General features: G+C 38.8%; 1 protein-coding gene across 3 annotated transcripts in view; it reads right to left on the bottom strand.

Annotated features, from left to right (window-relative positions):
- The window catches only part of CNTLN (centlein), a 218,812-nt gene that overhangs the window by 126,100 nt on the left and 76,861 nt on the right, over positions 1-15,851 (bottom strand). For all 3 annotated transcript variants that reach the window (XM_032214335.1, XM_032214333.1, XM_032214336.1), the window contains 2 exons: positions 10,281-10,414; positions 3,084-3,246 (listed from right to left, as the gene is read on the bottom strand). In XM_032214335.1, coding sequence (XP_032070226.1) covers positions 3,084-3,246; positions 10,281-10,414 — 297 coding nt within the window. The remainder of the gene's footprint in view (positions 1-3,083; positions 3,247-10,280; positions 10,415-15,851) is intronic.

The following is a 15,851-nucleotide window of genomic DNA, read 5'->3' on the forward strand; positions in this document are numbered from 1 at the left end:
AAGTGAAAAGAATTGTGTACAGCTTTGGAAGCATGAAAAATAATGGCGGGTGGAACAATGAAGCAAAAGTGTTGGCAAATAAGTAGAATAAGCAAATGAATGTGTGTATCTTGGTAAAATGTCAATAGATAAATTTTAAGACATGTAAACATGTAAATTAAGAAATGGTAGAAAGTTAGTAATAGGTGGTCTGTTATGAAAAATGAAACTGTTGAAAAAAGACAAATATGGCAGTCTAAATCTATATTTATTGCCCACTGTTATTTGGAAATGAGAGTGGAATATTTCAGAAAAAACATACAAATTACAAACAATGGGAATCAATGACTACAGAAGTCCATGTGGTAAACAAATGAAGGAGAGGATCAAGAATGAAGGAATGAACAATGAATAACACTGAATGCAACATTGAACAAAAAGTGGAAAACAAATACACTGAGGTGGCTTAGTCATGTACAGAAAATGAATTAGGACAGAATTACAAAACAAATGTATATTAAAAAATCATGAATATGGGGGATTTTTTATTGTGCCCTTTATACAACTCAATACAGTAAACACACCAATACATCTTCCTTCTATTTTCTACACAACTCTCTCTCAGCTGAGGCGAGTTCAGCTAAGAGCATGTGACTGCCCCAAAATCACCCAGCTGGCTTTCAACCCTAGTTTCTAGACCAATACCTTAACCGCTAAGCCAGACTGGCTCTCAAGTAAGCTGAGATAAAAGATGAGACTGAAAAAGTCATAGTTAGATGATGTTGATGGGATTTGAGGGAGAAAGAATGGGGATAAGTTTAAACGATAAAAGACAGTATATGTATGTGCTGAAAGTTAAGTTTGGTTTGGAAAAAGAAAAATATATAGAAACTTATAACTATGTATAAGGTACTCAATGTAATTACTTCTCTGTTACTATTTTTTCCTCCTCCTCTTCCTGCTTTTTTCCTCTTTCTGCCTTTTATTTCCTTAGCTTACTATTTTTTAGTCCTTCCCTGCATTCAGAATGTAATTTACACTAAAGGGAAAGGTGATGGATATATACATGTATATGGAAAAAAATGATCTAAAAAGTCTGTATAATACCTTTGTAATTGTTTTAAGACATTTTTATTGAAATATGTAATATAATATAAATGCTAAATATGAGCCGAGGTGGCGCAGTGGTTAAATGCAGCACTGTAGGGTACGTCAGCTGGCTGCAGTTCTGCAGTTCTGCTGTTCAAATCTCACCGGCTCAAGGTTGACTCAGCCTTCCATCCTTCTGAGGTGGGTAAAATGAGGACCCGGATTGTTGGGGGCAATATGCTGACTCTGTAAACCGCTTAGAGAGGGCTGAAAGCCCTATGAAACGGTATATAAGTCTAACTGCTATTGCTATTGCTATTAGCCGGTAATTGGAAATTCTGGGAATTTGGAGGAAGTATCTGGGAATTTGGGGGGAAGTATCATGTATGAGAAATCCAAAAATACATTAATCATGATATTAGTATTATAATCATATTTTGTGATGTTTCTAAATCTCATCTATATATAGCTACAATAGATGCGTTGTTGGAAATTTCAGCAATGTTTGGAAATCACATCAATAATCTCCAGAATAATTTACAGAGACTATCATTTCAACACTAAAATCTAGTTGGAGTTCATACAACACAACTTCCCCCTTATTCAAAGCAAATATTGTACATTCAAAGAAACTCCTTGACATCTATTTTATATCATATTTACAGTACTTCTACCAGAAAAATATTTTCTAAAAATATATACCAACTATTTTACTAGTCCCAAGCAGACAAAGTGCTCCTGCAGTGGGTTTTTTTTTTAATGAGACTCAATAGATTTGTCCTCACCTAAGACTCAAGGTGGTAAGTCTTAAATCAATACCAAGGATAATAAGACAAGGAGAGTTTCTCGGTCTCTAAACTATCTTATCACAGTACTCAGAAATTTACAGTTTAGAAGTTTTGTTTTAAAATACAAGACTTCCTTTCACTCAGGTCTTGGCTTCTAGATATTTATTCATCAGGATGACTGAAAATTTCATAAAAGAAAGTTATTTCAGTGGACTACAAACAAATCTACATGGGAGCTAACTCATTGAAAATAGTTTTCCATTTAGGCAACACATAATTTCAATTTTTTCAAGTTTGAAATTACAGTTCCTAGATTTCTTCTAATTGCAGCACAAGTACATTAAACAGACCACTCTCAAACAGTGTTATGTAGTAGAGTAGAATTGTGTAGTAAATTAAAATAGTCACTTTAGTTTTGTAACAGAGTAAGAAAAAGGGTTGAAGTCTCATTATTTTAAAGAACACTGTTCAAGATAAAACTAGAATGGTCATAATACCCACACTGCACTCTCCCAAGCATTAATTGAAGAAATATCAGGTACTATATGTCACAGGGTAAGGCAAAGTAAACTTGTACAGTACAATGGCACTTCACTATGTTTCATATCTAAAAAAGTAGTATTGCTCTAAATAGGCTACTTCTTCAGCTACAAAGAACACCTGGAATAGTATTGTTATAATGATTCTATGGACACAAAAGTAATGGACAAACCAGTCAAAGAGTTATACAGGTAGTCATCGACTTACAACCATTTGTTTGAAGTTACAACAGCATTGAAAAAAGTGACGTACCACTGTTTTTAACATTAATAATCGTTGCAGCATTCCTATCATTGTGTGATCAACTCGAGGAGGGGGATTAGGCAATTGGCATGCATGTAATGACACTTGCACTGTCCTGGGGTCATGTGATCACTATTTGTAACTTTCCTAGTTGGCTTCTGACAAACAAAGTCAATGGGGAAAGCCAGATTCACTTAACAACCACATAAATCACAACAACTGCATTGATTTGATTAACAACTGTGGCAAAAAAAGGTTGTAAAATGGCACAAAGCTCACTGAACAGCTACCTTGCTTAGCAACAGAAATTTCAAACTCTATTATGGTTGTACACCACTACTCATGGTTGAAAGTGGATTTGCACCTATGGTAAAAAATTTAGATTCTCAGATCAAATAGAGGTAGAAGAAAATATATATTTTAATAAAGAGGGAATAGGCATACTTTTTGGTATGATATCGTTTCAGCTGTGTGAGCATCCTCCTGAGTTCTCAGTACTTTTTGTGTATCTGTATTGAGAGCCTGAAGCTGCTGGATCAGCTCTGCCTGCTGTGCTGCATGTTCCGTGTTTTGTTTGTAGAGATTCTGCAGCTCCTGCAATTCTTTCCTGTGCAAAGCAAGCAAGAAACAATGAAGTTGAACAAAAGAAAGAGCATGGTGAACTCAAATAATAGTCTTGTTAATTGTTTTATTTTTATGGCAATCTATTATTCTCTCAATTGTCTAAAAATACTCTTAATCATAATTGCATCAATTAGTTTATAAACATACTAAAATGCTACTTTTTCATGTGCCCTGTAAGTTGCGTTAAAATAAATGTACACATTTCATTTTAAATAAGTGCAGGTTATATATCTTAGATTTCTTAATTAAATGTTAAAGTTGCTCAATGGTGAGATGGATGGCATATAAATTTAATAAATAAATAAAATGATATTAAAATGATATTAAAATGATATTAAAATGTGAAATGGATCTGTTTGGAACAATGATGATCTCTACTATTCTTTTTTATGTTTTTCAAACAGATCCTGGTGAGTTGTCCTGATGTTTGCCTGACAACTGGAAAAAATGTTTAACTCTTAGAGCAAAAAACAAGATTTCAATTTATAAGAAAAATGACATATGCAATATAAGCATTTGTGCTAGGAAAGGAAAAGGCACTTATATTCCGAGATATTTTATTACCGATATATTATTGCTAATTAGTGGAAGTAACTTGAATATACTAGATTCAAAAATAATTTGTAGAACTCTATGATGGTTCTTTGGGAAAATGGTTTAGGCCACAAAAATGGAAGTATATTATACAAAAATTAGTTCTTTCAAACAAAATTAAGAATGTCTATGACCTTTTCAATATTTTATCACTCTATATACATTTGAAATTGTATTTTCTATCTAAGTTATTCCATGGATATATTGTTTCCTATATATCTTACACATTTCTTTCGGTAGTAGTTATTATATAGGTATTCTTATATAGTACAATAGGCTTATTATGCCATAGGAACATAGTTCCTATTTTGCTTTCTCCCTCTCTCTTCAACATGCTAGCATAAATTACCCACATATATATTAGTTATCATGGCTTAGCTAGCCCTGTCTTCAGCAGTTTTCCTAGCTGTGAAATGAGAAGAAACTAAGAGTCTTTTTTCCTTCTCAGCCGGATTCTAGCCTTACTAGAATCAGAATCTCCAGATTTGACTGCCAGTTGCTGGTTGGCGTTTTCTTGGCCTTACAGTCAGGTATCAATTGCCTCTGGTCTGAACTGCTACAAGAGCTCTGGTATCTCTTGGATTCTGACTGTGAGGGGAAATGTTTACTAATGTTGGCTTGATGTCAGTATGATATAAAAGTTCACATGGCTGGTAGATTCTGCTTTTCTTCTCATTGTTTGCAGCTTTTAGCAGTTCTGAAAAAAATGTCTTGTTTCTTCCATGCCTCTAGTCATCTGAAGCAAACTGGCTCTGCTCCTACAGACGCACCAAACTAACTTTGGTCTTAAATCTTTTGCTTTGCTCAGTTCTTGCCTGTAACACTCCTTTCTTCTCTCTAATGCAATCCATTGTCATGATTTCTCCCAACACACCCACATTCAAGTCCAAAAGCATCTGCTTTTGTAGCTGGCATGCAGCTGCTTCAAAAGGAGGAAAGAAAAAAGGGTGGAAATGAGTGAAACTCAGTACCCAATAAGATCTGAGACTAACATCTACAATAGCCTTTAGAAATCTTTTACAAACATATCTCTCAGTTTAGTTGTTAGATTTAAACTTTTTCCAAAATGATACTTTAATGCTATGCAAGGCAGCTTCTGTAATTTTATAGTTGTTTAAGAGTTCGGATATTTCATTTTTTTAAATTTATATTTTAAATTTGTTTCTAGACTTCCCATCTCCCTTAGGGAGTTTAAATTTTGTATACTATTGAGTGATTTCAATAATGGATCATCTAAAAATTAAATCAATAGATTTGTTTCTGGTCACATGACCAGAAGGGAAACTGGTGGGATTTAAAATGGAAATCTTTTTGGAAGATTGCTATCATGTCATCCTAATTGTTCTTTTCATTAAACTAGACATACCCAGTTCCTGCAACCGTTCTTCATGTTTTAGCTTCCAGGCCCTAATCATCTCTGTTGCTCTTCTATGCACTCTTTCTAGAGTTTCAACATGTTTTTACAGTGTGGTGACCAAAACTGGATGCAGTATTCTAAGTCTTACTAAGGCTTTATAGAGCAGTACTAGTAAATCATGTGATCTTGATTCAATCCCTCTGTTAATGCAATTTAGGATTGCACTGGCTTTTTTGGCTCTTACTGCACACTGCTAGCTCATATTTAATTGATTGTCCACTAGGACTCCAAGATTCCTCTTACAGTTATTGCTGTTAAGCCAGGTTTCACCTAATCTGTACATGTACACTTGGTTTTTCTTGCCTAAGTGTAAGACTTTATTTTTCTCTACATTGAATTTCATTTTATTAGATAGGGCCCAATGTTCAAGTCTATTGAGATCCATCTGGATCTTAAGGCTATAATCGAGGATGCTGGCTCTTCCTGCCACCTTAGTGTCATCTGCAAATTTGATGAGTTCCCCTTCTGTTCCCTCACCTACCGTATATACTCGAGTATAAGCCGAGTTTTTCAGCCCACTTTTTGGGCTGAAAAAAGCCGCCTCGGCTTATACTTGAGTCAGTGAAAAATTTGCCCGAAATGGAGGAGAAAAAGGGGCGGGGCCACTGTTCCCTCTAAAGTGCGCAGCTGCGCAGCCGCGCACGTGGCAAGAAAACACCGCGCAGCCGTTTTAAACTGCGCGCAGTGATTTCTGCCACAGGCTCCCGAAGCTGAGGGGAATAGCTGCTGCTGCCTCCTCCTCCTCCAACAGCACTGCCGGATTTGCCGCCAACGCTGCAGCCGAGGTGAAGCCTCCAAAGCTCCCACAGGCGACCCCGCCCATGGCAGCAGCGGCGGTGCCTCCCCCTCCGCTCGGAGCACCTCAGCTGGGCTCTGGGTTACCCCTGCCGCCACCTCCACCTCCGCGGTTTTTCAGAAGCCATGAGGCCTTTTTCCCTGTTCCTCCCCTCCCCTCTGCCGCCTTCCTACTAGCTCCCGTGGCCAAATGGCTCCTCAAAAGCACGGTGGAGGAGGAAGGGGGAGGGATAACACGGGGACCAGCTCAGGTGCTCTGCGTGGAGGCTAAGTCAAGGACTGGCTGTATTGCAGAGGAGCTGGGAGCCACCCAAGGATTTCATGGCGCTACGAGGAGGAGAGTGAGCCTCTGAGCAGCTGCGGGAGCCTGCCTGGCCAGGAGCGATCTTCGGCTGGACGGAGGAGCGAGGGCTGCCTGGAGAAACAGCGAGGGCCCTTTTGAGCTAGTGAGCAGGAACGTTTGTGGAGCACACCGGTTGTGTGTGGAGGCTCCATGCAGAGCACCTGTGCTGGCCCCCATGTTATCCCTCCCCGTTCCTCCTCCGCCGTGCTTTTGAGGAGCCATTTGGCCACGGGAGCTAGTAGGAAGGCGGCGGAGGGGAAGGGGGGAGCAGGGAAAAAGGCCTCATGGCTTCTGAAAAACCGCGGAGGTGGAAGCGGCGGCAGGGGTAACCCAGAGCCCAGCTGAGGTGCTCCGAGTGGAGGGGGAGGCACCGCCGCCGCTGCCATGGGCGGGGGCACCTGCGGCAGCTTTAGAAGCTTCACATAGGCTGCAGCGCTGGGCAGCAAATATGTTGGTGCTGTTGGAGGAGGAGGAGGCGGCAGCAGCTACCCCCTGTGAAAAAAACCGAAGATAGAGCAGATCCACGCAGATGACGTTGCTGCAACATGACTGGAGGAGGAATTCTGGGAGTTGAAGTCCACAAGGCTTAAAGCTTGTGGCTCGTTGGCATCTTCAGCGGCAGCCCTGCCCCCTGTGAAAAAAACCGAAGATAGAGCAGATCCACGCAGATGACGTTGCTGCAACATGACTGGAGGAGGAATTCTGGGAGTTGAAGTCCACAAGGCTTAAAGCTGTCAGGTTTGAAGAGCCCTGGGGTTTTTTTCCCTAAAGGGTGTGCAAAGGTCTTGGAACTTGACAGCTTTAAGACTTGCATGCTTCAATGCCAGAGTTCCTGAGCCAACATAACTGGAGGAGGAATTCTGGGAGTTGAAGTCCACAAGGCTTAAAGCTGTCAGATTTGAAGACCCCTGGGTTTTTTTTCCTAAAGGGTTAGGGGTGCAAAGGTCTTGTAACTTCACAGCTTTAAGACTTGCATGCTTCAATGCCAGAGTTTCTGAGCCAACATTTTGGTTGCTAAGCAGGACCGTTGTTAAGTGATACTGATATTATATTACACTTTTAATTAAGCAGGTACCTTGAATAAACATAACTTTGAGTTTCAAATAATACTGATTTCATTGTTGTCTTAGGTAACATCTGTGAAAAAAATTCAGGTGCTCAGGCATGAAAATATGCCGCTCAAACACTATACTTTTCAGCTCACACTTAAAAAAAAATTAGAGGGAACATTGGGCGGGGCCATGCCGCTGGGTGACGCTCGTGAATGGCCCGGCGCCCTGTGAGTTTCCCCTCCCTCTGTGTCAGTTTGCCGTGCAGCGCGCACCGCACCATCCCCCCTCACGTTCTAATGTAATGCAGGGCTGTCTTACGATTCCCCTTCCTCCCCCTCCTGCCGCTCTGCAACGATGTCCCACCTCCTCCTTGTTATGGCAAGCAGCCACATAGCGATGTCCCACCTCCTCTGGTACAGTGATCCAATGATAGGAATCACTGTGCCGTGTGTCATAGGAGGCGGGACATCGCTCCCGCGGCTGCACGGGACATCATCATCACAGCGGGACATCAGCATCATGAGGTGAGTGAAGTATTTCATTGAATACACCGCTAGTTTACTGTTTTTCTTTGAAATAAATATTCAAAAACATTATTGGTATCTATTTTTATTTTTGAAATTTACCGGTAGCTGCTGCATTTCCCACCCTAGGCTTATACTCGAGTCAATAACTTTTCCAGTTTTTTGTGGTAAAATTAGGTGCCTCGGCTTATATTCGGGTCAGCCTATACTCGAGTATATACGGTAAGTCATTTATGAAGGTATTGAAGAGTACTGGGCCCAATACTGAACCTTGTGGTACTCCACTGCTTACTGCCCTCCATGTAGATGTAGACCCATTAAGGATTACTTATTGAGTACGGTTTGTCAGACAGTTACAAATCCGTCTGGTGGTGATGCTATCTATTCCACTTGTTTATAGTTTACCAAGAAGTAGGTTGTGGCCTACTTTGTCGAATGCCTTACTAAAGTCTAAGTATATTATGTCCACAGTACTTTGCTGTTCAAAATGTGTTTTAGTGGGGCTCCTCAAAGGTAAAAACAAAGATACTCACAATATAAAGATTTATTTTCATTTCTTACTGGAATATTGAGCAATGTGAACCATATAATGGCTTTACTGGTGCATCTTAATACCACAAAATGGGTAATTCTGTTTCAATATAAACATTTCTTGAATGCTTCATGTAATGCTAAGCATTGTACTTTTTAAATGATCTCCCTTAGTGCCATATGCAGGTTTTGGGAGCTGTACTGCTATGAAGGTTGAAAAAGGTTAGTCTATATTGTAAAATTGAAGATACATGTAATGGCCATGCTTCGCCGTGTTTTGCTTTGGTGGACAGAAAAAAGTACTACCTATAACAGAATTTCTCTCTCTTTAGGGATTTCTTTGATGTTATGCAATATGTGATACTTGAATAAATACAAACAAATGTCTTCATTGGCCACAAATTCACAAATAAAAAATAAGTTGTAACCATAAAAATAGATATGCTTCTTTGCTTGTTAACATATAGCATAATATACAACATACTGTTTTGTCTACTGTGGAATTTTATTTTATTTATTTATAATCAGATTTCTGTAGCTATCCATCTCACTAAAGACTATTTTACTACCGGTTCGCTTCTGCACGTGCACAGAAGTGTCCGGGCGGGTGGGAGGATCCTCCCGCTGCCACCACTATTGGTTCGCCCGATCCGGGGTGAACTGGCAGAAACCCACCTCTAGGGTGGAGCATAACAAATGGGAAAAAACACATGAAAAAGATAGAAAAATATAAAAAAAGTCATTAACAGCAAACATTATAAAAACAGGGAAACCAACCCTAGGTGAAGAGGAGATAAAAATAGCCACTCAGCAATGGAGCCATCTAAGTAGGTCTCTGGTTCTAGGGATCCCTGGTCCTAAACAGAACCAGCCCAAGTATGACAACTTCTTTTATCTTTGCACCTTTTGAGAGCACAATTTTGGTCAATAAGGAATGTGGTTGTTAAGCAAGTCATATGACTAGACCAAATTTTATAACCATTTATACTTTGGTCCTTAGCGAATCACCATGGCCATTAAACAAATCAGAGTCATTAAGCAAATCTGGCTCCCCAAATGACTTTGCTTGTCAGAAGCTGGCTGGCAAATTGGGATCATGTGACGGCTAGATACTGCAACTGTCATAAATGCAAGCTGGTTGCTAAGTGCCTGAATTGCAATCACATGACTATGGTTGTTAATATTGAGGACAGGTTATAAATCCTTTTTGCTCTGAGGCCATGGTAGATTAAACCATTATTCAAGAGTCATAAGTGCTACCTGTAAGCTTAAATTTTGTGCATTTTTTTTCTCTAAATGAAGCTACTCCCTTATGACTCAGAGGTGCTGCTCCTTTAAGCTGTTTAGTACTTTTTTTTCTTTTTTACCATGGGAAACTAGCCCTCTATAGCATAGCTGTTAGGCTGAGCATGCCTGTTCAGCAGCAGGAGTAAGAAGATGGTTTAAGTAAGCTGGGGCAACAGAGTTCAAAGTGGCGGGGGCCAAACGAGTGTAGCTATGTGGGAGATAGGCGGATGGGGGAGTTGCAGTGTCCTGCAGTCGTAAATGCAGGAAATCTTCAAAGTACTTGAATTTTGATCACATGACTGAGGGATTTCTACAACGGCCATGACTTCAGACACTTGTCATAAATCCCTTTGTTGAAATGGTTGCTGAATGAATGTTCGTTAAGTCAAGGACTACTTGTAAAACATTTGGATAAAGTAGTGCAAATCTAAACAATGTAACATTATCCAATTTTATTTATCATATCAAACATACTTAGCTCTGGCCACATCCAAATCCTTTTGTGTTAATTCAGTCTGTTTAATCACCAGCTGAGATGCCAGGTCATCACATCTATTGTGCAGGACTTCCACTTGTCCCCTTGCTTCTCTTAAAGCCAATTCCAAATTCTGGAAGACAATTGCAATAGAATCAATAGCTGCAGAGTTACAGTACAGGATAACAATACTGCATTTAAAGTGTAAGCAAAAACAAGAGGGATTGTTGATTAATCTAAAGTTTAAAAAGAAAGTTTTTCTTTTTAAAGGAAAAAAAGTTTTAATTAAAACTAAGCTTTTATTAAATACATTAGAAAACAGTAAAGTAAAATAATGCAAATATAGTTATAGAATATATAAACACCTTAATTACTTTATAAATCCTTGTATAAGTGAACTAGTGCAGTAGTTTCTGCAACTTTGTACTGCAGATAGGAAAAGTTTAAAAAATATGTTTATTGATTGTAAAATTTAAATCTGTCTTATAAAATAACTTCAATACAGGTAATAGGATCTTAAAATGCATCAAGCCTAATATAACTAATTAAAAAACAATTCAAATTAGTTAATATAAATCAATAGTAAATTGAATAATATTCTGCATTATGAAGACCAAAAAAACATACATGCTTTTAGAATCTAAAAGGTTATTGCTGCTCAGTTGCACAAATAAGAACGGTAAACATTTGGAGGAGGAGGAATTGCAAATGTTTAAGTGAAATACTGCTCTTATCTTTCTAAAATGAAACAAATGCTCTAAGGTGGGTTATACCTCCAACTCCCAAATCCAGGTGAAAAACAAAACAAAGTTGGAAAAAAATAGAAAAATCTTTTTCTCCACCACAGAACTGGGCTTCATTCTCCCTTTTTCAACAGCAGGGAAGACATCCTAAAGGGGGACATAATAGAACAATCCCATACATAGGATAGAACTCTGATATCCTGATTAACAGGATGGAATCACCTGCTGATTTGGGGTGGGGTAAAGAAGGAGAACAAAGACAGAGATAATTCTTAGCTCCTTTCATCTTGGGGTTGAAAGTGGGATCTGTATGCAGAGTAGACTATGGCAAAATAACACAAAACTCCTTCCTGCAAAACAAAACAAAAACAAAACAACCAACTGCCAATTCTAAAACTCATATGTGATATCAGACCTTAATGCAAATCTCAAGAAACAGCCAAGACCTCCTGCTTGATAGCATCAGGATTCAGATATTGTTGAGAGTGGACTGTCCCAACAACAATTATAATAACAAACGACAGAAACTGCAGGTTGAGCTTTGCAAATCCTTTTCTCTTGCAACATTTATGTACTGTAGCAGGGAAAGATATAAAGGATCTTCCAATAGTTCCCCTCACTAACACAACCAGTGCAAAGACAAGATACTAAGCAGGGAGGGCTGAATTCCAGAACATCTGCAGGAAAACATGTACTGTACTACCAAAAGGCTGTAGTTAAGGTTAAAAAGTGAAGGGGACTAAGCAAAGAGAAAGAATACAGTAGTTTTTTGAGATACATAATTCTCTACAGAATTAAAACCCTCCATGTTTAACCCTCCATTAATCCAGGAGCACCAAGTTGGAACAAGAAAGCTTTATTTCTCAGGAATAGGTAAGTTATGGCTGAATTTATGGCAAAAGCCTGTCAACCTAGACTTCCCCCAATATACTTAAACAAGATATCAATAACTTTATTGCTAAGGTCTTCCAAATTCATCAAGAAATTCCTTCCTTTGGCCTTTTTATTTCAGTAAAGTCCAGTATTCGCTCGTAGCCTTTGTGTATGGTACACACAATCTTCAGTTCCTATCCAGCTTCAATAGCATACTCTCCAGATCACTAATAGATGGGGGGACACCTGTGTGTCATACATTTTAAACCTATTGAATTCTGGGTATTGGCATTACCCCAAGATCTGTTCTATCCCTCATGGGTGGCTATAAATATTAAAATCTAAGAATTCAGAATTGAAATATATAATCAGGAAGTCTGTTAATATAGAACTCTTCGTTTGTACCGGAGTAGGTGAATCAGGAAGGAAAGCAAATATGCAACAAGTACTGTGTTGGCAATCAAAAGAAAAATATGCCAAAAAGTATTAAGGTTTGAAAATACTGAATAAATTGGGGGTTAATTCGAATAGATTTAAAAAAACCATTTCTGTAATATCTAATTCACTTTTACACCAATAGGCCTCAGTCATGAGCCACTTATTTTGTAAAAAAAATAACTGAAAAATGAATAAACATAACTTTGCCCCAATCTTGGTGATGTCAACATTTTATTGTAAGTATGATCACCGATTGAAAAAACTTGTTACCTTTATTTTTAATCTTGAAATTTGCATTCTTCTATGACAAAACTTTTGTAGGATTAAATAGTGGGATGGATAAGATGGAAATGGGAAAAATGAGTCATTTGCCCTTCTTTCTTTTCTTGGTTACATGGATTTTCCAGTGGGAAAAATCAAAATTGTCCTATAGACCAAGGAAAGTGCTCCCACAGACTTGAAATCATAGATTCCTGGTCTATCAAGCATATGAACTGCAAACAGATGTGAACATTTAGTCAAACTGAAAGTAAACAAAGTAAACAAAAGCTAATATAATCTAACAGTTACAAAACAGCTGTTTTTTTTACATGGCTCTGGAAAAAGCCATTTTTATAGCAATAAAATACAGAAACACAATCTTTTCAACTTGTACTGTCTTTCTACATAAATTAAAAAGCTTCTAAATTACCACCACCCCGCAACAAAAAAAAAACCTAAATATATACTTGTACAAATACACAGGTTTTCATGAAAGAAACTTGCCCATTCAGGTTTTTAGTAAACAGCAAATCAATCAGCATTTGAAACAGAAACAATGTATACATACTGCACTACAAAATATTTATTCAGAAATGTATGCTTTCGAGAAAATTGTTTATGCGATTTTGTGGCTAACATTGCAAGTATGCTAGGCCATTTTTGATTAAAACAGGTCTTTTCAGAAACAGGAAATGTTTTTCACATGCCTATGCTGATTCCCTTATTCAAAACTAAGATTGCATTTCCCATAGAGTTTACTTACTGGGGAACCGTAAACCAATACTGAGCTGGCAAAGCAAGAAAGAACAGGTAGTCTTTGACTTATGATCACAACTAAGTCCAAAATTTCTCGTTAAGTGAGTCTTGCCCTGTTTTACGACCTTTCTTACCACAGTTAGGTTGAATCACTGCAATTGATAAATTAGTAACACAGTTGTTAAGTGAATCCGATTTCCCCATTGACTTTGCCTGTGAGAAGGTCACAAAAGCTTATCACATGACCTTGGGACACAGCAACTTTCATAAATATGAACCAGTTGCCAAGCATCTGAATTCAATCACATGATCACGGGGATGCTACAATGGTCGTAACTGTGACAAACAGTCATAAGCCACATTTTTCAGTACCGTTGTAACTTTGAAGGACTACCTGTATTCAAACAAAATGAAAATAAGACTGAGTCAATGGCTGTATTTTGTCACTTCTTTCTCTGTGACTCTTTCTTTCCTTTCAATTACCTAGGAATTACCTGCAGGAAGGGGACTGATTTTTCTTATCAAATATCTGAACTGCTTTTTTATTTAAAATATGTATACAGTCATCTTATCAAAAGCCACTCTGGGCACCTCACAGGAATCGTCACTTCATGCCCGGGATGGGCATAGCCGAGATGGGCATGGCTGGGATAGGCATGTCCAGGATTAGCGTAGCCAACTCGAAGTCACTCATCAAGGTTCCATTTTTGGTCGCAACAGCCTCCTGCAACCCTCTGCCATCAAAACAGAGCTCCTGCTGACAGGGGGCTACAGGAGGCCAACGCAGACGAAAAGGAGCCTGGGAGGGCCGTATGCGGCCCTCCCGGGCTCTGTTTTTGCTGGCAGAGACACCGCAGCCCGATCCTTTGCTGTTTCCAAAGCAACTCCATGGGCCAGATCTAAGCACCCCGTGGGCTGGATCTGGCTCCCAAGTCTTGAGTTTGACACCCCTGACTTACACTGACACACAAAAATCTGAAATGAACAAAATACTCATGAAAGCTCTAAGAACTGGGATTTTTATCCAAAACTATAGCATTGTTACCAATTGTCAATCCTCATGATGTTTGAGAGATATTCCCTATCATTATTCATACAGAGAGAAATGTAGAATCTTTATAATGATGTTATTGAGAAACATGTTAATAGTTGAGGCAAAAATTCGGTTAGGCATTACTGTACAATAACTTAGCAATCAAGATATATATGAGAGGGGGGAGGAGACTACAGGACTATAGGAGACTATGCTGGTATAGTGATGCAAAATAATATATACATGGAATCTGATTCTTTTTCTTTACTTTTGCTCTGGAATTTGTTTAAAACCACAGGCCGTACCTGGGTGAAGAACTTCTATTCTCTAACTCTGTTTTTAACCTGAATTTATATTCAAGTCAGAACTCATACTAAAAGACTATCTATTACTAAAATTGGCAAATAGCATGGTCCTTCCTCAAGCGCACAAAGCATTGAAAATGTGCTTTCAGGAACTGCTGAAAACTGCTAAACCAGGATAAATAGTTAAAACTTGTAGCTTCACCTGTAGCTCAAAGCTTTGCACAGTTTCACACAGTTTGCACTTTATCAAGCTCAAGAAAGGACAGGGCCACCTACCATTTAATAGACAGATAGTTTGTATCTAAGAGTCATCTTTAAGTTGGATGTTTTTAACCTGGGGCTGCCTGCACATGAAATCTATTTCATGTCTCAAAATTTCTTGGAGCTGCTGGCCGGAAAGGGGGAAGCAGAGAGAAAAAGAGGAGTAGGTTAATACAATACAATACAATACAATAGTAGAGTTGGAAGGGACCTTGGAGGTCTTCAAGTCCAACCCCCTGCCTAGGCAGGAAACCCTATACCGTTTCAGACAAATGGCTATCCACATCTTCTTAAAGACTTCCAGTGTTGGGGAATTCACAACTTCTGGAAGCAAGCTGTTCCACTGATTAATTGTTCTAACTGTATTAGTGGCCCCTTAACTCCACTTCATTTGAACTTTCCTGTGGCTGGTGATTGGAGCTGCTGGCTGGAAGGGGGAAGCAGAGAGAAAAAAAGGAGTAGGTAGTAGCCCCTTATGGCGCGCGAATCATATGTCCATAAACCAAAATAGTAATAATACATTCTGGATTAGTGCGCTTGAAATTGTGATTTTATTTATTTCAAAATGACCGGTTTAGTTCAATGTAATAGCTGTCTTGCACCTGTCTTTCGCAGTACTCTTTTCAAATTTGGATACTGTCCCCTTTGTAAACAAATTACTAGTCTACATAGACAGATTACCTATCTAGAATCTCTAATCTGTGCTCTCCAAACAGAAATTAGGTGTCCAATTCAGCCATTTCACTCTATGGACAACTGTGGGATCTGGCAGGGTGAGAGCTGTGAACCATAAACACAAAGCTTTTGCTATGACCCAGCATAACAGATATAGCACCCTTGCTGATCCTAATGGGGACACTAAAGAGACAGGTCAAGGTAGTTGTGATAATGATGACTCAA

Source organism: Thamnophis elegans, chromosome 3, assembly GCF_009769535.1.
Source record: "Thamnophis elegans isolate rThaEle1 chromosome 3, rThaEle1.pri, whole genome shotgun sequence".
In the NCBI taxonomy this organism is placed as follows: Eukaryota; Metazoa; Chordata; class Lepidosauria; order Squamata; family Colubridae; genus Thamnophis; species Thamnophis elegans.